The 22,873-nt window shown below is 42.5% G+C and overlaps 1 protein-coding gene across 15 annotated transcripts in view; it reads right to left on the minus strand.

Moving 5' to 3' along the window:
• Positions 1-22,873, minus strand: part of LOC112266940 (pleckstrin homology-like domain family B member 1) — a 102,668-nt gene that overhangs the window by 43,978 nt on the left and 35,817 nt on the right. For 13 of the 15 annotated variants that reach the window (XM_042297277.1, XM_042297283.1, XM_042297276.1 and 10 more), the window contains exon 5: positions 12,264-12,389. In XM_042297277.1, coding sequence (XP_042153211.1) covers positions 12,264-12,389 — 126 coding nt within the window. Of the gene's footprint in view, positions 1-12,263; positions 12,390-18,909; positions 19,076-19,914; positions 20,431-22,873 lie in introns of those variants that run through there. The other 2 variants (XM_042297287.1, XM_042297286.1) reach the window with 2 other exon arrangements.

Here is a 22,873-nt window from a genome sequence, read left to right on the forward strand (position 1 = left end):
GGGCGCTTTCTCAGAGCATGTGAAGACAGCTGGCAGGTATATTCCCGGTCATTTTCAACATCTCCTTGTCCCAGTCTGTAATCCCAACTTGTTTTAAGATGACCACCATCATCCCTGTTCCCAAGAACTCTAAGGCTTCATGCCACAATGACTGCCACCCTGTAGCACTCACATCTGTAATCATGAAGTGCTTTGAGAGACTGGTTATGGAACACATCAACTCCATCACCCCAGACACCCTAGAACCACTCCAATTTGCAATAACGCCCCAACAGATCAATAGATGACGCAATCTCAGTTGCATTCAACACTGCCCTCACCCACCTAGATAAGAGGAATACATACTGTATGTGAGAATGCTGTTCATTAAATACAGCTCAGCTTTCAACACCATTGTCCCCTCCAAGCTCGTCACCAAGCTTAGGACCCTGGGACTAAACACCTCCCTCTGCAACTGGATGAGGAATACATACTGTATATGAGAATGCTGTTCATTAAATACAGCTCAGCTTTCAACACCATTGTCCCCTCCAAGCTCGTCACCAAGCTTAGGACCCTGGGACTAAACACCTCCCTCTGCAACTGGATCCTAGACTTCCTGACGGGCCAACCCCAGGTGGGGAGGGTAGGCAACATCAACTCTGCCACACTGACCCTCAACACAGGGGCCACAAAGAGGTGTGTGCTTAGTCCCCTCTTGTACTCCCTGTTCACCTATGACTGCGTGGCCACGTATAACTCCAACTCCATCATCAAGTTTGATGACGACACGACGGTGGTAGACCTGATCACTGCCGACGATGAGAGAGACTACAGGGAGGTGGTCAGTGACTGGCAGTGTCCCCAACAATAACCTCTCACTCAACATCAGTAAGACCAAGGAGCTGAGCTCCCTGCTATCCAGGGCCTCTATATCGGGAGGTGTAAAAGGAAGGCCCGGAAAATCATTAAAGAATCCAGCCACCCATGCCATAGACTGTTCACTCTGCTTCCGAACGGCAAGCGGTACCGGTACATCAAGTCTGACACCAACAGGAACCTGAACAGCTTCTATCCCCATGTCATAAGACTGCTAAATAGCTAACAAAATGGCTACACAGACTATCTGAGTTGACCTTTGTATTTTATTCTTATTATTGCACTGTCTATGCACACTCACAGGACTCTACACACGACGCACACTGATACTCCAACACACGGCGTGTGTGACTCACAAGTGACGCAGGGGTTTAAGGCACTGCATCTCAGTGCAAGAGGCGTCACTACAGTCCCTGGTTCGATTGCAGGCTGTATCACATCCGGCCATGATTGGGAATCCCATCGGGCGGCGCACAATTGGCCCAGAGTCGTCCGGGTTTGGACGGGGTAGGCCGTCATTGTAAATAAGAATTTGTTCTTAATTGACTTGCCTAGTTAAATAAAGGTTAAATTTAAAAAATACAATCATCATACAGTACCCTCGGAAAGTATTCAGACCCCTTGACTTTTTCCACATTCTGTTACGTTATAGTATGTATTTTAAAATGGATTAATCTACACACAATACCCCGTAATGATGAAGCAAAAAAAACAGGTTTTATACATTTTTGGAAATGTATTAAAAAATAAAAAATTAGTTGACAGTGCATGTGACAGCAAAAACCAAGCCATGAGGTTGAAGGTATTGTTCATAGATCTCCGAGACAAGATTGCGTTGAGGAACAGATCGGGGGGAAGGGTACCAAAACATTTCTACAGCATTGAAGGTGCCCAAGAACACAGTGGCCTCCATCATTCTTAAATGAAAGTTTCGAACAACCAAGATTCTTCTAAGAGCTGGCCGTACAGCCAAACTGAGCAATCAGGGAAGAAGGGCCTTGGTCAGGGAGGTGATCAATAACCCAATGGTCACTCTGACAGAGCTCTAGAGTTCCTGTGTGGAGATGGAAGAATCTTCCAGAAGGAAAACCATCTCTGCAGCAACACCAATCAGGCCTTTATGGTAGAGTGGCCAGACGGAAGCCACTCCTCAGTAAAATACACATGAGAGCCCGCTTGGAGTTGCCAAAAGGCACCAAAAGGCACCTACTCTCAAATCATGAGAAACAAGATTCTCTGGTCTGATGAAACCAAGATTTAACTCTTCGGCCTGAATGCCAGGTGCCACGCCTGGAGGAAACCTGGCGCCATCCCTACAGTGAAGCATGGTGTTGGCAGCATTTTGCTGTGGGAATGTTTTTCAGCAGCAGGGACTGGGAGACTAGTCAGTATCGAGCAGGATCGAGGCAAAGATGAACAGAGCAAAGTACCGAGATCCTTGATGAAAACCTGCTCCAGAGCGCTCAGAACCTCAGACTTGGACGAAGGTTCATCGTCCAACAGGACAACGACCCTAAGCACACAGCCAAGACGGGGCAGCGGCCTATGTCACGGGCGGTGGCCTATGTCACGGGGTAGTGACCTATGTATATTTGTAAACAACATCTGGTGCACAATATCTAAGGAAGTCTCAAGGTTTTGCTCGTCTGAGGTAGAGTGTCTCATGATAAGCTGTAGACCACACTATCTACCTAGAGAGTTTTCATCTGTATTTTTCGTAGATGTCTACATATCACCACAGACCGATGCTGGCACTGAAACCGCACTCAATGAGCTGTATACCGTCATAAGCAAACAGGAAGACACTCATTCAGAGGCGGCGCTCCCAGTGGCCGGGGTACATAATGCAGGGAAACTTAAATTAGTTTGACCTAATTTCTATCAACATGTTAAATGTGCAACCAGAGGAAGAAAACTCTAGACCACATTTTACTCCACACACAGAGATGCGAGCAAAGCTCTCCCTCGCCCTCCAATTGGAAAATCTGACTATAATTCTATCCTCCTTATTCCTGCTTACAAGCAAAAATTAAAGCAGGAAGCACCAGTGACTCGGTAAATAAAAAAGTGGTCAGATGAAGCAGATGCAAAACTACAGGACTGTTTTGCTAGCACAGACTGGAATATGTTCCGGGATTCTATTGATGGCATTGAGGAGTACACCACATCAGTCACTGGCTTTATCAATAAGTGCATCGACGATGTCGTCCCTACAGTGACTGTATGTACATACCCCAACCAGAAGCAATGATTACAGGCAACATTCGCACTGAGCTAAAGGGTAGCGCTTCCACTTTCAAGGAACGGGACTCTAACCTGGAAGCTTTTAAGAAATCCCACTATGCCGTCCAACGAATCATCAAACAGGCAAAGCAACACAACAGGATTAAGATCGAATCATACTACACCGGCTCCTATGCTCGTCAGATGTGGCCGGGATTGCAAACTATTACAGACTACAAAGGGAAGCCCAGCCGAGAGCTGCCCAGTGACACGAGCCTACCAGACGAGCTAAATAACTTATATGCTCGCTTCTAGGCAAGTAACACTGAAACATGCATGAGAGCATCAGCTGTTCCAAACGACTGTGTGATCACGCTCTCCGCAGCTGATGTAAGACCTTGAAGCAGGTCAACATTCAGACAGACAGATTACCAGGACACGTACTCTGATCATGCGCTGACCAACTGGCAAGTGTCTTCACTGACATTTTCAACCTCTCCCTGTCTGAGTCTGTAATACTAAAGTCCTTGTGGTCAAGAACACTAAGGTAACCTGCCTAAATGACTACCTTTAATGACTACCTTTGAAAGGCTGGTCATGGCTCACATCAACACCATCAGACCCATTCCAATTTGCATGCCACCCCAATAGACCCACAGATAATGCAAGCTCTATTACACTCCACACTGCCCTTTCACACATGGACAAAAGGAACACCTATGTGAGAATGCTATGCATTGACTACAGAACAGCGTTCAACACCATAGTGCCCTCAAAGCTCATCACTAAGCTAAGGACCCTGGGACTAAACACCTCCCTCTGCAACTGGATCCTGGACTTCCTGACGGGCTGCCCCCAGGTGGTAAGGGTGGGTAACAACACATCCTCCGCGCTGATCCTCAACATCAATCGTCAATAGGGGGGCCCCTCAGGGGTGCGTGCTCAGTCCCCTCCTGTACTCCCTGTTCACTCATGACTGCACAGTCAAGCACGACTCCAACACCATCATTAAGTTTGCTGATGACACAACAGTGGAAGGCCTGATCACCGAAAACGATGAGACAGCCTATAAGGAGGAGGTCAGAGACCTGACCATGTGGTGCAAGGACAACAACCTCTCCCTCAACATGATCAAGACAAAGGAGATGATTGTGGGCTACAGGAGATAGAGGACCGAGCACGCCCCCATTCTCATCGACGGGGCTATAGTGGAGCCGGTTGAGAGCTTCAAGTTCCTTGGCGTTCACATCACCAACAAACGAACATGGTCCAAGCACACCAAGATAGTCGTGAAGAGGGCACGACAAAACCTATTCCCCCTCAAGAGACTGAAAAGATTTGGCATGGGTCCTCAGATCCTCAAAAGGTTCTACAGCTGCACCATCGAGAGCATCCTGACGGGTTGCATCACTGCCTGGTATGGCAACTGCTTGGCCTCCGACTGCAAGGCACTACAGAGGGTAGTGCGTACTGCCCAGTACATCACTGGGGCCAAGCTTCCTGCCATCCTGGACCTCTCAGCTTAGAGACAGTGACCTTCCAAGGTAAGGATGGAAAGTGTAATTTAACAATTCGCTGCCTACAATAATGCAGGCCTATTATTATCATGTTTGGTAACATTGCCCATGTATTTATTTTCAGAGTTCCAATTAGTTGTAAAAATGTCTCAGAACTCTGCTGAATTTCCTCAATTGAAGGTCAGCTAAGTTAACCTCGGCTACTTAACATTACTAGCTCGGTATTTGAAGTTGTTATATTATCAGTAGTAGTCTATTATCAGGTAAAAGCTTATGCTTATTATTCATAATTTCTCAAATTATTATTATTAGCTAATCATTCAGTCAAATACGCTATGCTAAAGCCATTGAATCTGTCTTTGAGCGTTAAGGGACGTTAATGGCTAGTTCGGTCCACGACATTATGTTATTATACTTTTCAATCTTGAAATACAAGGACAAATGTTATTATACAGTGACTGAAATTTTGCACTACGCGATATTCACTTCCGGACTTGGAGAGAGCACAAAGCGTTGTAGAACGCCCCTCTGAATAACGGGCGTGGTTTTGGCTTAACTGCGTTGGGGAAAAAGCAAGAAGCAACTCTACCTACATGTACATATTACCTCGACACCGGTGACTCTGTACCAGTTCCCCCTGTAAATAGCCCCGCTATTGTTATTTAACTCCTGCTTTTTAATAATTCGTTCTTTTTATCTTACTTTTTTTTAAGGTATTTTCTTAACTGCATTGTTGGTTAAGGGCTTGTAAGTAAGCATTTCACTGCAAGGTGAAGACAATGCAGGAGTGGCTTCGGGACAAGTCTCTAAATGTCCTTGAGTGGCCCAGTTAGAGCACGGACTTGAACCCGATCAAACATCTCTTGAGAGACCTGAAAATAACTGTGCAGCAACGCTCCCCCTCCAACCTGACAGAGCTTGAGAGGATATTCAGAGAAGCATGGGAGAAACACCCCAAATACATGTTTGCCAAGCTTGGAGTGTCATACCCAAAAAGACTCGAGGCTGTTGTCGCTGCCAAAGGTGCTTCAACAAAGTACTGAGTAAAGAGTCTGAATATGGGGCAGCAGTGTAGCCTAGTGTAGCCTAGTGGTTAGAGCATTGGACTAGGAACCGAAAGGTTGCAAGTTCAAATCCCCGAGCTGACAAGGTACCAAATCTGTCGTTATGCCCTTGAACAGGCAGTTAACCCACTGTTCCTAGGCTGTCATTGAAAATAAGAATGTGTTCTTAACTGACTTGCCTAGTAAAATAAAGGTGAAAAAAAAATATTTATGTAAATGTAGTATTTCAGTTTTTTCTAAATAATAAATTAGCAAAAAATTCTAAACCTGTTTTTGCTTTGTCATTATAGGGTATTGTCTGTAAACTGATTTAATACATTTTAGAATAAGTTTGTAACGTAACAAAATGTGGAAAAGTCAATGGGTCAGAATACTTTACGAAGGCACAGTATATGCTGCTGCTACTCTGTTTATCATATATTCTGATGCCTAGTCACCTTACCCCTGTACATACAGTATCTCCCTATATCGATCCAGTATCCTTTCACATTGTAAATATGGTAGTGGAACTGACCCTGTATATAGTATGCTTACTTACTTTATCGTGTTTTTCTTATTTTTATATCTTGTGTGTTTTTGTTCTACCTTGTTATTTTTTGTATTACATTGTTAATGATTACTGCTAGTGATGTACCGATATTACATTTTTTGGCCGATACCGATATCCAATATTTTTCTTGCCAAAAAACCCGATACCGACAACCGATATTTACAATTTTAGCTGCCTTTTAAGCATTCTAGTACAGTTAAATAGTTAACACACACACATGGACGCAACGGTCTAAGGCACGGCATCTCAGTGCAAGAGGCATCACTACAGTCCCTGGTTCGAATCTAGGCTGTATCACATCCGACCGTGATTGGGAGTCCTATAGGGCGGCGCACAATTGGCCCAGCGTTATCCGGGTTTGGCCGGGGTAAGCTGTCATTGTAAATAAGAATAACTGACTTGCCTAGTTAAATAAAGGTTACACACACACACACACAGGCCAAACTGTTATTTTGTTGGCATTTACATATGCCCCCATTACCAGTAAAACATAATCAAAACCTATGTCACGCCCTGACCTTAGTATTCTTTGTTGTTTTGGTTAGGTCAGGGTGTGACATGGGTGATGTATGTGTTTTTGTACTGTTTTGTAGGTTTATGGGGTCATTTACTATCTAGGTGTTTATGTAAGTCTATGGTTGCCTAGATTGGTTTTCAATTAGAGGCACCTGTTTATCGTTGTCTCTAATTGGGAACCATATTTAGGCAGCCATCTTCTTTGGGTATTTCGTGGGTTATTGTTTATGTCTAGTTGCCTGTGTTAGCACTCGTTATATTTATAGCGTCACGTTTGTTTATATGTTTCTTCATTAAATAATAGAAGATGTATTCATATCACGCTGCGCCTTGGTCTCTTCCATTCAACGAACGTGACAACCAATTTCTTTCACTTACTTGCTGTGCTATTTTGTTGTTAATTTGTTCAGTCGTTTCATTCTCAACCAGGATTCTATGGAACGCCGTTTGGGTCTTTGCGTGTCAAAAAAGAAAACAATGACCAGTAGATAACACTATTTTCCGTGTCAAATAAGCTTGTTGACCAATCAGGACCTGAATATGACTGCACGTCACATAATAATTTAACGCATCCATTCATTTTTTATGTTTTTATTACACTATCACTTGTATTTCATGTCACAACGATTCATCGATACTTATGCTATGATGCTGGTAAAGTTGTCTCGCGCACCTACAGTGCTGGTCATAAAAAAAAGCCAGTTAGCTCATGGATGCAAACAATGTTCTTCCCCAGAAACATAGCAAAATGACATCTGTTTCAGTAGCAATAGTTAGCTAGCTAACTATATAGCTAGGGGTCATCCTCTAAAATAACCCTAATTTATAAGACAGTTTTTATTTGATTAATCGTGGTCGGACCCATCTATGTGAAGCTAGCCACAATAAGGATTAGCCACAATAGTGGACTTTGCGGTTAGCCTTCAAAATAAAAGTATTGCATAATTCTATTTGTATTCATTTGCATCACTGTCAATGGCATACTTTCATTTTGAAGGCAAACCACAAATTCCAATATTGTGCCTAATCCTTATTAGCTTCACAACACATAACCAAGTCCGGTCGAGCCACACTAGCCAGATGAAACTAGCTGGCTGCTTATAACGTTATCTTAGGCAACCGGGTTAAGTAGCTGGCTAGCTATTTATTTTCATAAACTGAAGTTCATTTTCAATAGGCGAACAACAAGTGGCAACCTAGCTAATACTAATAATTGCTAAGAATAATGAAAATGACTGCAGTTTCTACTGGTCATTGTTTTCAGGCTGGTTGTATTGGTGCTAGCTAGGTACCAAGCTAAAGCTAGCTACCCCAGAAGTTGCAGTTGAACAGATGGTTTATTACCAATGCAGTATTGTAAACACATTGTTAGTGGCCAGTGTTTGCAGACTTTTTTGTACAGCTTTGACAATGCTACTGTATCTTTTTTTGACATGCGAAGACACAAACGGCGTTCCGTAGTATGTATGTCTTGAAGCTAATAGCAGTGACGCTATTACTGTGTAACTCCAGTAGGGCAACATCTGAAAAATAGCTCACTTGGTAGTGTGTACCGGTGCTCGACCAGTCGGCGAAAGCCAACATCACCTACAACAGAGAACGGTTGATTGTCAAGGGCAATGAATTGCATTATCTTGGCTTTAATGGATTTCACCTTTTGAGCTGTCTCGCTGAAATGTACTTGCTCTTTCAAATGACTGCTCGACTTGTTGACTGCTCGATCCACACAGCAGACATTGTGGGCTAGGTTATGAATGCTGTGTTGCACATGTAGCGCAAAATTTTACATGGTGTCATTACGGCATGTACCTACATTAAATAGGTATGAACATCAGCTTTGACATCTTTAGCTAATATCGTCCGATTCCGATATGTTCACCGGTATATTATGCATCCCTAATTACTGCATTGTTGGGGTTAGAGCTAGCTGTCACGACTTCTACCGAAGTCGAAGCCTCTCCTTGTTTGGGTGGTGGTCGAAGTCACCGGTCTTCTAGCCATCATTGATCCATTTTTCATTTTCCATTGGTTTTGTCTTGTCTTCCTACACACCTGGTTTCAATCCCGTTCATTACCTGTTGTGTATTTAACCCTCTGTTTCCCCTCATGTCTTTGTCAGAGATAGTTTGTTATTCAGTGTTGTATTGGTGCGCGACGGGTCCTCGTACCCACTTTGTTTATTGTTACATTTAGTGTTTGGAGTGTGTTTTCGTTTATTGTTATTTAATAACTCCATTACACTCAGTTTGATTCTCCTGCGCCTGACTACCCTGCCACCTATACACACACACGACTCTGACACTAGCAAGAAAGGCATTTCACTGTACTTGTTCATGTGATATTAAAACTTGAAACTAGTATGAAATCATACTGTCATTCATACTTAATTTAATAATATGCCTAGGCTATATAGTAGTGAGTCTTCTAGGTTATCTAAACGGTGATACATTTCCTTGCCTAATGTCATTTTTACTGCATAGACAATGAACCAATGGATTTTGACTACAACAAATAACAGTTGTAGAATGTGTAAGCTATATTAGACATTTTAGGCAGAAATGATGGGATATTAAGATGGATGAAGATAATAGATAATGAAGATAGAGAAGGCATTTAAATCCCCTGTTAACTACACAGGGAAATGGTGCGGTGCAGGAACGTTTGAGGAAACACACAGGAAGTGGAGATGGGAAGATAGTAGAATAGGGTAGAGGTTTAAAAATAGAAACAGTAAAAGATACCCCTCAACTTAAAATAAGCCGTGTGGAGCCAACAAAGCTGTCTGCCTGGCTGGCATATGAATGAGCCTGGTAGGAAATGTGTCGGAGCTGCTCACTGAGGGTGGCTGAAGAGACTAGTGCCTGTCAGAACTCTAACTACTGTATAGGCCTACTGCAATGTGCGATATGTGAGTGGGGGTTACCAAGCAAGCACTAGAAATTATACTCATAAATCAGATCTAGCAACCTTAATGTGACACACAATAATACACAGTTTAAGTACGTCAAAGGTAAGAACAGACCCTCTCTAGCGACCACACCAAGGAATGCACATCTAAGGAGATATGAAGCCTTTTTAACAACAGCGGAAAGCATTAATTAACAAAGCAGGAAGTTCAACACCCAATATGTATATGCTCCATACTTAAGGCAGGGGGCACATCGTCAACGCACAAAAAAAATAAGGAAATAACAAGATGCCGGGACAGATCCCCAAGAATCAAATCAGTTATTTGTCACGTGCGCCGAATACAACAGACCTTACAGTGAAATGCTGAATACAACAGGTGTAGACCTTATAGTGAAATGCTTACTTACAGGCTCTCACCAATAGTGCAAAAAGGGTACTAGGTGAACAATAAGTAGGTAAAGAACTAGAAAAAAATGTAAAAAGACAGGCTATAAAAGTAGCGAGGCTACATACAGACACCGGTTAGTCAAGATCCCCCAAAGGCGGCCAAGAAGGGGAAACACACTCCACTGTGCCTGCGAGGAGAGGATAGGGCAGGGCTAGGCAGCTGAACACTTCTGCCTAGAGACCAGAGAGGAATGAGATGCTCATAAATCATGCATGGTGTGAAACCAGGGCCAGCAGGCCAGGCAACCAGGGTTCTGTTGCACCCTGTCTTCACCAAAGCCGGAAATGGAAAGGCAATAAGGGGCCTTCTGTGGCGTGTGAAACTCAGCACCTGTAAGGGAGCTGCCTCCTTATCCACGGTAACAATCTGAGCCCTTAAGCTGTGTGGAGACACAGAAACAAGGACCTTGGTGGAGGAAGTGTAGTTTATTCAGTGTATTTTCACTTGAAGGGGTATTAAAAATGTCTTTAAAATACCTTGCTTACCTTTAGATTTAACCCAGTAGTTTATATTCAATGTGTGTCATTGCACTCCAACATTGATCGCCATAAGCTGACATCGGCCATATATTCTGAGTATTATGCAAGTGTTGTATTTGAGAGGGTTCAAGTGAAGTGTCTGCTGTCCGGACCTCTGGCAGTCTCTATGGGGGTGCCACAGGGTTCAATTCTTGGACCGATTCTCTTCTCTGTATACATCAATGAGGTCGCACTTGCTGCTGGTGAGTCTCTGATCCACCTCTACGCAGACGACACCATTCTGTATACTTCCGGCCCTTCTTTGGACACTGTGTTAACAACCCTCCAGGCAAGCTTCAATGCCATACAACTCTCCTTCCGTGGCCTCCAATTGCTCTTAAATACAAGTAAAACTAAATGCATGCTCTTCAACCGATCGCTACCTGCACCTACCCGCCTGTCCAACATCACTACTCTGGACGGCTCTGACTTAGAATACGTGGACAACTACAAATACTTAGGTGTCTGGTTAGACTGTAAACTCTCCTTCCAGACCCATATCAAACATCTCCAATCCAAAGTTAAATCTAGAATTGGCTTCCTATTTCGCAACAAAGCATCCTTCACTCATGCTGCCAAACATACCCTTGTAAAACTGACTATCCTACCAATCCTCGACTTTGGCGATGTCATTTACAAAATAGCCTCCAATACCCTACTCAACAAATTGGATGCAGTCTATCACAGTGCAATCCGTTTTGTCACCAAAGCCCCATATACTACCCACCATTGCGACCTGTACGCTCTCGTTGGCTGGCCCTCGCTTCATACTCGTGGCCAAATCCACTGGCTCCATGTCATCTACAAGACCCTGCTAGGTAAAGTCCCCCCTTATCTCAGCTCGCTGGTCACCATAGCATCTCCCACCTGTAGCACACGCTCCAGCAGGCATATCTCTCTAGTCACCCCCAAAACCAATTCTTTCTTTGGCCGCCTCTCCTTCCAGTTCTCTGCTGCCAATGACTGGAACGAACTACAAAAATCTCTGAAACTGGAAACACTTATCTCCCTCACTAGCTTTAAGCACCAACTGTCAGAGCAGCTCACAGATTACTGCACCTGTACATAGCCCACCTATAATTTAGCCCAAACAACTACCTCTTTCCCAACTGTATTTAATTTGTATTTATTTATTTATTTTGCTCCTTTGCACCCCATTATTTTTATTTCTACTTTGCACATTCTTCCATTGCAAAACTACCATTCCAGTGTTTTACTTGCTATATTGTATTTACTTTGCCACCATGGCCTTTTTTGCCTTTACCTCCCTTCTCACCTCATTTGCTCACATTGTATATAGACTTGTTTATACTGTATTATTGACTGTATGTTTGTTTTACTCCATGTGTAACTCTGTGTCATTGTATCTGTCGAACTGCTTTGCTTTATCTTGGCCAGGTCGCAATTGTAAATGAGAACTTGTTCTCAACTTGCCTACCTGGTTAAATAAAGGTAAAATATATATATTTTTTTTTTAAAGTGCTCACAAAATGTCTCTTGTAACATCCAGATAGACATCTACGTTAGATTTTCTGCTTATTTTTTCAGAAAATATTTTAATCTAGTTCATACACAGGTAGGGCCTATACCTTGGGTGTGTCATGACAGTACTGTATTACCTGTGACAGTACTATATTACCTTTGACAGTACTATATTACCTGAGTGGATTCTGTAGTTCCCACCGGAGCCCTTGCTTCCCCCTGGCATCATGCTCTTCATCCTGAACGCCTCCTCTGGGTGGTTGAAGCGGAAAAATACTGACTGGCCAAAACACAGCATACAGCCTGTAAAAGAAAACAGCACTTGTAAGGGAGGTGGTTCAGTGAACCATGCTTGCACAATGAGTAACTTTGCCTGAGACCTAAAGACTTGCATTAACTCCCCAAGGCCAGGCTTGTCACATTGATATCTGTCATCTGTATCTTCAGTTCATCAGCTTTAGCTTCAACTGATGTTGCCTCCAATATAAGTCTGGACAATGTTACTGGAAATATACTTGATCTTTTCAGCAGTAGTGCACTACATAGGGAATACGATTTCACTTGGGATGCATACAGTGTGTACAATGCAGCCAGATGCCTTTTTATTCCATGGCAGTGGGGAAAAACAGTTGATTACTTCACAGGCTCTGACTGGACAGGACGTGATTAGGACACAGACACAGGTACAGCTGAATTACCGTGGTAACTATCACATCAGTGTAGGGAGACGAGATGACGCCAATGCAGCGAAGAAGCAGATACATTTTTTTTTTATGTCGACAGAGTTGAGCTTAGCTTTAACTGTTTGACAAATGGGAAAATTTGAAAAGTTTCAGGCCCTTTCTATTATATATGATGTTTATGTCCACATTTGATAATAAAATATGAAATGAATGTCTCTGGGGAGGCAAACATAAAAACAAGTGATGTGATGGGTAGTACTGAGACGTATTACATTTTATAACCGTATTACTTAAGATTGTAGAGAGCGCCACATCAGCTGAATATCTGTCTGTACACGCTCTCTGTTCTTCTTCAGGAGACAGAGGTTGTGCGTTTTGGCAGGCCTGAGTCAGAGCCAAGGAGAACAGAGGCATGGCTTTGGCCTGCATCAACACGATTTGAGGGAGAGAAAACTCAATCACGCCCAGTGTCAGACCCACCCTTCAAATGACATAGCCCCGGGCTACAGCCCTCACACACTGTAAGCCAACTCTACCTCACAACTCATTGGCTATTCAGAGAGCACACGCGTGCTGTACAGACTTGATCCAAAGTATTAATAGCATAGATGTTGCACATCATACCATCAGGGTCATATAAACGTAAAAATTGCAACGCGAGGAAGAAAAACGCAGTTATGTGTGATTGCAATTACTTGTATGCGGTTGTATCTGACACCACAAATGAAGTTCCATAGGGGAAAATAAAATAAACTCTTTAAAAGTATGTAGTCTGTGCAGAATGCAGATACGAACTATGAATACAGAACTGTATTGGTCACCCACAGCAGAAAAATTCTGTCAGGCTAACATGGCCTTGTTAACTTTACCCAATACAGCTGTACAGCTCTATTGGAATACAGGCAGTGGATGAAGAAGCGTGATACTTGGTTGCTGATGTTAGAAGAAGGAGACTGGTTCTCCTGTTGTTTTCATCACACGCTGAACTTCACTGACTGTTTGCCTCTGTTCTGCCCTTTTTCCTTTTCCCTTAGGGACAGATCCAAAGATCTCGGCAACCAAAGGACCTCGTGTGCCTCTCTGTCTGTGGCTTCCGGTGAGTGTTAACTAAAAGTGTCTGCTGCACCAGAAAAAAGCACACACACACCCACAAACGGACATATATTAAAATCATATCAGATTTGATTTGTCACATGCTTCAGTAAACAGGTGAAATGCTTACTTACCCGGGCAAAGCAGAGAAAAAAAAAAGAGAAATACTCAAAAAATAATAACACAAGGAATAAATACACAATGAGTAATGATACACACACACATTACATACACACGCCTGCACACACACCACAGGCCCAGGGCAAAGGGGTAACAGTGCTCCATCCTGCTGCCTCTACAGCTGAGCAGTGACACGACAGGCCATCAGGGATCAGACAGGCAGGATGAGGCAGCAAACCACACAAAGAGCTGCTCGTTTACACAATTTCCAAGCTATAGCAGTGTGTGTGTGTGTGTGTGTGTGTGTGTGTGTGTGTGTGTGTGTGTGTGTGTGTGTGTGTGTGTGTGTGTGTGTGTGTGTGTGTGTGTGTGTGTGTGTGCTCTCATAAGCCTATAACCAGGAGTGAACAACAGAGTGAGACAACACATTGGACAAGCACAGGCATCAAGTGTGTCAAGGACATAACAAGTTCAAGAATTTCCAATCTCTCTCAACTAACAACCGTTGAATAGCTAGCTAGGGCGAACCTTGAAATATGACTCATAAGATTAATTAATTTCTGATAGTTTTTCTTTCCTCAGAGGGAGGAGAGCAAAACCATTACATCTAGTCATGTACTGGTGGTTGATCATAACAATGCAAGGAAAATATCGCAAAATAACCGTATGATTTGTTGAGTGTAAGTTAGTGTACAGACAACAACACTCTGAAGATCTTCCTACAATACAACAGCTGCATAAATGGCTAGTCAGTAGCCACCTGCAGTGACAGGACAGGGTCATTTTCTGTGAACCACATCAATGTCAATTAAGACTCATCAATTCAGCCATTACAGACCTAATTATATTGATGGATCCCTTGGCATAGGGAAACACTAATCAACAGTATGTGTCTATAGATTTAACACAATTTGTCATTGGGCAAAGAGAAAAAAATATAGTTTTATAGCTAATCTCTATTCCACAGATTTTGCCATGAGGCTAAGAGAAAATGTTGCTATGTTAAAGCTAATTTCCTGCAATTTTGCCATGGGGCAGAGAGGAATGTGTGCAGTTTTATAGCTTATCATGCTATTCTATACATTTTGCCATGAGGCTGAGAGATTTAGCATTTTTAAAGATTAGAGGTAAAATATCCAGTACCAGTCAAAGATTTGGACACACCTACTCATTCAAGGGTTTTTCTTTATTTTTACTATTTTCTACATTGTAGAATAAAAGTAAGACATCAAAACTATGAAAGTGTGAAACAAATGTATATTTGAGATTCAAGACTGTTAAAGCTGGTTGAGAGAATGCCAAGAGTGTGCAAAGCTGTCATCAAAAGCAATGGGTGGCTACTTTGAAGATTCTGACATATAAAATACATTATGATTTGTTTAACACTTTTTTTGGCTACTACATGACTCCATATGTGTTATTTCATAGTTTTGATGTCATCACTATTATTCTACAATGTAGAAAATAGTGAAGATAAAGAAAACCCCTGGAAAGAGTAGTTGTGGCCAAACTTTTGACAGGTGCTGTAGGTGTGTTACCTTTTTATTTGCTCAATCTGATTGGGTGGACATGGCTCACCAGTGGGTGGGCCTGGCCCTCAGGCCTACCACTGCCTAAGCCCGGGGAAATTGCCTGACTGGAATCATAAATTAGATTAAGCACACAGGTCTAATCAGAATACGGGACACATAAAATAGCATGCTGTGATTCTCCTGCCTTGTTTTCATAATTAACTATCTTTCACAACAAATAGTAATTGAGTGAGTCAATACCATTAGCAAGATCCCCAGGCGATCACTATGCTGGAATTCAATAAATCTAGCAGTCATCTTTTGCAGATATAGCTACTGTACAGAGGAATAGATAAATGGAGAACGTCTTTCGAGACATAAAGATTGATCGATGTTGGTACCACATTGAGCTTGAATCATTTGCATCTTGTCATCAGACTTACCTGGATGTGAACATGTGTCTGGAGACTGGAGGCTTCCATACTTAACTTAATCTCTTTATTCACAATTTCTCTGTATTAAGAGTAGGGCCCAGAATATTTCCAAACCATTTGACCAGACCGGGGAAAACTCAGGGCACTAAGTAATGAGCAACCTAGTAAGACCTTAGGATAAATTATTGATATGATAAGTGATTGTGTGGATGTTGCTAATATTTTGGCAACACAACACTGAAGTGTGAGAGGCCTCCCCTATGTAAAAACCCTCAGGTTGTGAGCTCCTCACTGCAGCACCTCCCTTTACCTCCATGCCCTGTTCATGCTGTCCCACCATGCCTCTGTCCAGGGGCTCCTCCTCAGCTTATTTCTACTGAGACAGAGCTGTTGAGCAAATGTCAATCTACTGACTATTAACCAGACCACTATTATACCAAATCATAACACAGAGATACCTAACCCAACTCACTAGGTGGTCCGTGGAGATCTCCACTAGAGCACTTCCATAACATTATAGGGGTCACATTCCCATTGGACATTCCCTAGTCAATCACCTTTGGTTAATCATAGGAGAGGACAGAGTATAGGCAGCGGGTGCACTAAACCAGTGACAGGGTTGTAGAATAGATCCTTGGGTGATCATGTTCCCCTATAGGGATCTCCACACCAGGGGCAGACTGGACATACTTCTGGCAAATGCCAGTTGGGCTGTTCCATTTTTAGACCAGATGGTCTGCCTAACATTTTTTTTGTGCAAAATTATCATTAGCTGGCTCAAAAATGGGCCGGTGTGGGGGTCTCAAGAGGAAAAATTGACGATTTTTGGTCCCAGCTCCTCTCATGCTCCCAAGTGGCGCAGCAGTCTAAGGCACTACATCTCAGTGCTAGAGGCATCACTACAGACTCTGGTTCAATTCCAGGCTGTATCACAACCAGCCGTGATTGGGAGTCCCATAGGGCAGCGCACAATTGGCCCAGTGTCGTTAGGGTTTGGCGGTGTAGGCTGTCATTGTAAATAAGAGTTTGTTCTTAAATGACTTGCCTAGTTAAATAAAGGTTCAATTAATAAAAATAATAAAAAATGTAATCCGTCCATATGTTTTTAGCTCTCCTCAGACTTGAAGTGTAGAACCCTTTCACCAGAGACAAGCATCTCATGGATTCCAATAAGAGATGGGATTAAGAGCAATATTTCATTACTCTGTTCAGCAGAAGGCTGAGCTTAAAAAAACCTCACCTCTGATCTCCAAACAGCACGAGAGTGCAACGTTTATTCAAGTTCTTTGCTAAAGCGACCTGACAGTAAAATATGACACGTTGCCATTTTTATAATTAAAATTCATGACGTCATTTGGGTGAGGACACGGTTCAATGGTAAATGAAAAAAAAACTTCACAGAAAATAATGAATTGGTGCTGTTGGAAGAGAACGGGACTGGCGGCTGAGCAGCCAAGATCCTTACAGTTAATCAGCGAGATTGATTCTCTCAACATCGCGAGGCAGAGTTCTCCTTTACCACTACATTAATGGCAGAAGTCATTGGGTTCTCATCACAGTGAGTGCACTTTGGGAATGGCTCCAATGTATATCTTTCTTATCTCGTATGGGGCTGTCTCTGCAAGTTACCATATTCATGTTATTCAATTAGAACCAAAACGTTAACCATGTATCCTACTCAAGAATAAAGACTTAAGAGAAGTCAACGGGTGATTTGACATGACTATATTTTCAATATTCTAAACCGAAAAGCACAGATGAGGTTGTCTGAGATGGGTGTGGATATGTCTTTACTTCAAGGGCACTTTGACACAACTAGAAGTGACACCAACGAGCACAGACCATTATTCCCTGAAAACACCTTGGCACTGGCAGGGATTCAAATCTCCAGGAAATGACAGACCCTGATCTGCAAGGACAACAGCATCACCTCAAGAGATATTCTTTCATGAAAAACTGGTAGATGAATGTAACCATAGGAGAAGGTTGGGTTGGCATACCTGAGGGGTACTACATTGTCTTATATCACGGTAGTGACACATTTAGACCACATTCCCTGGAGTTAAACCCTTGCTTGAACCTTGTCAAGCAACAACATGAAAGCATTTTCATATCATCATTTTAATGTAGTATAGCTTGCCAAAAATATCTTCATTATTAAGCCTTGGAAAGTGAGCCATTGGGACCACTGAAATAAGATATAGGAAACTTGGCTGATAGCAAATACTTCTGATTATTCTGATAATGTGAGGGCATGTAAAATAGCGATCAGCTGAGATGTTTCAGTTGGCTTCAACAAAGGAAGACTCCCTTTGACCTAGAGTGTCAGACATCTCTAAAGCAGAGGACATCCTGGACAAAGGGATGCCAAAAAAGTAAGCAAGACAGTTGCCATGGCATTGTTGTGTTTTACTGCTTAAGGAAAAGCCAGACACTTTCAAGCTCACCAGTTAATCACTCAATGCTTTAGCCAATGCAGAGGACATAAAGTGCAGCCATACAATACCAAAAGATAGATAGGAGATTCACAGGAAAGCAGTGGAAGTTCATCTGAGAAGAACACGTTCTCATATTGTCCATTCTATTTTCACCAACATAACTGAGTTGGATGTCAGAATTAGGATGTCAGCCTACTTTTTAAAGGTAGCCTATACAGCAATACCCGATGAGAAAGTACATTTTAAGCTTGTGAATAATAAATTGAATGATGGTGTCAGTATTTTGGTAAGACACACTGCTGTTCATTTGGTGCTAAAATAAGTAACACAGTCAACCATCTACAGTATATCATGTGGCATTTGACACCACCGATAAGGATTTCAGGCTTCTTCCTCTTCATATACTTTCATAATTGAGAAATGTATTCAATAACATCTGTCCCAGATACAATATATTGAAACTATCTGCCACCTTCTGTGAGTGGCACAATGAGGTGTGAGGGGGTCTGGTAACAGATGTGCACTGAACGCACTCTCACCCTCACCTCCTTTTGCCGGAACATCATAAGACAATAAATACTCCTGCTGGTCATGTCAGTGAAACAGATGGCTATGGGTTACTTCTCTATCCCCGCTCTGTGGACGTGGCCTCACAAACAGAGGAGTCCAGGTCCCACCAAGCATGAGCAGGAGGATATGGGGCTCACCAAGCTGAAAAAAAGGAGGGAACTGTATGACAGCCCGATGCTTGTTTGCAGAGGGGGTGCACCTCATGTCTCTTTACTTCCTATGCATACAATGAGGGTCAATGCAATGTGTCAGAAATGACAGAATGTTGGACGGGGGAGTTTTGAGTGGGCTTGCTAATATGAGAATAGACCGCATCTAGATTCTACACAGGGTTAACAGCATGCTTAGGTCACATCGACCAGGAATAGAAATGTATCCCGTAAACAGGCATCCGGTGACCATGACAAAATGAAAAGGGATCACTGTAGTGTCATAGTCGGGGATTTGGCTAGAGGTTTCACCCTGTTTTTCTGTCTGTAAATTGAACTCAGGTGGATGAGGAAGTTCAGTGGAATAAACAATACTATTGCAGAAATATGAGATAAAAGTAATCTTCAAAGTTGACAAATATATATATATATATATATATATATATATATATATTACAAACAAAACAAAATCACATATTTTGTGCGGAACCAACGTGATGTATTGCCATTACTCAATATTAATACAAAAGATCAATGTTATTTTACTGGTGCAATGGTTCAGGTACATCATATTTTTGACAATATACGTTATTGAGAATACTTTGTATCATATATGCATGATTCGAGATTAGGGTCAAATGTATAATTTGGATGTTACAATGTAATACCTGCTGTATAACGACTATAGCGACTATAGCGAATCAAGCGACTCGCTTTCGGTTTGTGGGCCTTAATTGATGTTTAAGCAATTGCAAAAAAAATGTAGATATAACACACAGTTGAAACACTCTACAGCATACACATTATCTTTAATTCTGAAGAAAAGCTTACTTTAAATCCAAATGAAAGTCCTCTTGCCCTCCGCTGTTAACATCGCAGCTGCTCCTTTAAAACGAGCCACGTGTTTTTCCTGAACGGCAAATGATTGTTGAAGAACAGAAAGCTTTAATGCGTGCTTGTCTTGACGATTCTTTTGGTTATGATAATATTTATCAGTATTCTTCCACAGGCTACTCATATAGTTTTACGTTATGTTTTCACAAAGAGCGCTCTCCACCTGCCTTCTATTGGAGCCAGCAGAAAAATGTGTTAATTCAACGCGTAGGGATGCAATCCATTTCAGTTAAATATTTTGCGTTACAATTCGTTGTTGTCTATTGTTCCTTCCAACGCAGCCTCGTGTATTGCCCGATTTCACAGTCAGTCACTAACTATCGCAGTAGGCTACACGCGCATGATTGTTTCACCGTGACTCCTGGCAGCGGGAGAGATGGTTGGTGTTGAAACCGCAGCTGTCTTCGACAGGCTCAAACTAATATCCACACCAGAGAGAAAGAGAAAAGGGGTTGGTGTAGTGTAGGGGGGGCGGCAGTAACCCTGAGTCAGATCTCCTTTGTGCAATCCCAAATCTGTCTCGTCTGAATCAACCTCACCCATTTCCTCCAATAGTAGTTGTGTATCCTCTGAGTCTGTCTGACTGTCTACCAGGTTAGTCATGGCATGACTTTCTGTTAATGATACACTATATGGCCAAAAGTATGTGGACACCTGATGTTGGAACAGAGCTGTTGGGACTTGCTTCCATTCAGCCACAAGAGCACTAGGGAGGTCGGGCACTAATGCTGGGCAATTAGGCCTGGCTCGCAGTCGGCGTTCCAATTCATCCCAAAGGTGTTCGGTTGGGTTGAAGTCAGGTCTCTGTGCAGGCCAGACAAGATCTTCCACACAGATCTCGACAAACCCTTTCTATATGGACCTCTGCTTTGTGCATGGGGGAATTGTCATGCTGAAACAGGAAAGGGCCTTCCAACAGAGTTGGAAGCACAGAATCGTCTAGAATGTCATTGTATGTTGTAGCGTTAAGATTTCCCTTCCCAGGAATTAAGGGGCCTAACCCGAACCATGAAAAACTGCCTCAAACCATTATTCCTCAAAAAGTATTTAGTCAGCCACCAATTGTGCAAGTTCTCCCACTTAAAAAGATGAGAGAGGCCTGTAATTTTCATCATAGGTACACTTCAACTATGGCAGACAAAAATAGAAAAAAAATCCAGGATTTTTAATGAATTTATTTGCAAATTATGGTGGAAAATAAGTATTTGGTCAATAACAAAAGTTTCTCTCAATACTTTGTTATATGTCCTTTGTTGGCAATGACAGAGGTCAAACGTTTTCTGTAAGTCTTCACAAGGTTTTCACACACTGTTGCTGGTATTTTGGCCCATTCCTCCATGCAGATCTCCTCTAGAGCAGTGATGTTTTGGGGCTGTTGCAGGGAAACATGGACTTTCAACTCCCTCCAAAGATTTTCTATGGGGTTGAGATCTGGAGACTGGCTAGGCCACTCCAGGACCTTGAAATGCTTCTTACAAAGCCACTCCTTCGTTGTGTGGTGTGTTTGGGATCATTGTCATGCTGAATGACCCAGCCACGTTTCATCTTCAATGCCCTTGCTGATGGAAGGAGTTTTTCACTCAAAATCTCACGATACATGGCCCCATTCATTCTTTCCTTTACACGGATCAGTCGTCCTAGTGCCTTTGCAGAAAAACAGCCCCAAAGCATGATGTTTCCACCCCCATGCTTCACAGTAGGTATGGTGTTCTTTGGATGCAACTCAGCATTCTTTGTCCTCAAAACACGACGAGTTGAGTTTTTACCAAAAAGTTATATTTTGGTTTCATCTGACCATATGACATTCTCCCAATCTTCTTCTGGATCATCCAAATGCTCTCTAGCAAACTTCAGACGGGCCTGGACATGTACTGGCTTAAGCAGGGGGACACGTCTGGCACTGCAGGATTTGAGTCCCTGGCGGCGTAGTGTGTTACTGATGGTAGGTTTTGTTGCTTTGGTCCCAGCTCTCTGCAGGTCATTCACTAGGTCCCCCCACTGCACTGGTCTGGGATTTTTTTTCTTGTGATCATTCTGACCCCACGGGGTGAGATCTTGCGTGGAGCCCCAGATCGAGGGAGATTATCAGTGGTCTTGTATGTCTTCCATTTCCTAATAATTGCTCCCACAGTTGATTTCTTCAAACCAAGCTGCTTACCTACTGCAGATTCAGTCTTCCCAGCCTGGTGCAGGTCTACAATTTTGTTTCTGGTGTCCTTTGACCGCTCTTTGGTCTTGGCCATAGTGGAGTTTGGAGTGTGACTGTTTGAGGTTGTGGACAGGTGTCTTTTATACTGAATTCTTTTATAACAAGTTCAAACAGGTGCCATTAATACAGGTAACGAGTGGAGGACAGAGGAGCCTCTTAAAGAAGAAGTTACAGGTCTGTGAGAGCCAGAAATCTTGCTTGTTTGTAGGTGACCAAATACTTATTTTCCACCATAATTTGCAAATAAATTCATAAAAAATCCTACAATGTGATTTTCTGGATTTTTTTCTTCTCATTTTGTCTGTCATAGTTGAAGTGGAACTATGATGAAGATTACAGGCCTCTCTCATCTTTTTTAAGTGGGAGAACTTGCACAATTGGTGGCTGACTAAATACTTTTTTGCCCCACTGTATATATATATAGATATAATATAGAAATAAAATTATTCCCTCAAAAATCATTATTTCACCTTTCACCCCCAGGGGTAGAAGGGGATCTGTTGGAGTAAGAGGTATGGAATAAAAATAGCCATATCCCCGCTTGGATTTACAAGACAATCCAGGTTGGGGGACACCAGGAGATAGCCAGTGTTATCATTAGCCTCCAACTGTTAGCTCTCTTGTTACTATCTAAAAATTGAATGAGTTAGTTTATGACTACCAAATTGCTGTGATTCTATGGAGCCA

This window comes from Oncorhynchus tshawytscha, linkage group LG14, assembly GCF_018296145.1.
Source record: "Oncorhynchus tshawytscha isolate Ot180627B linkage group LG14, Otsh_v2.0, whole genome shotgun sequence".
Lineage (NCBI taxonomy): Eukaryota > Metazoa > Chordata > Actinopteri > Salmoniformes > Salmonidae > Oncorhynchus > Oncorhynchus tshawytscha.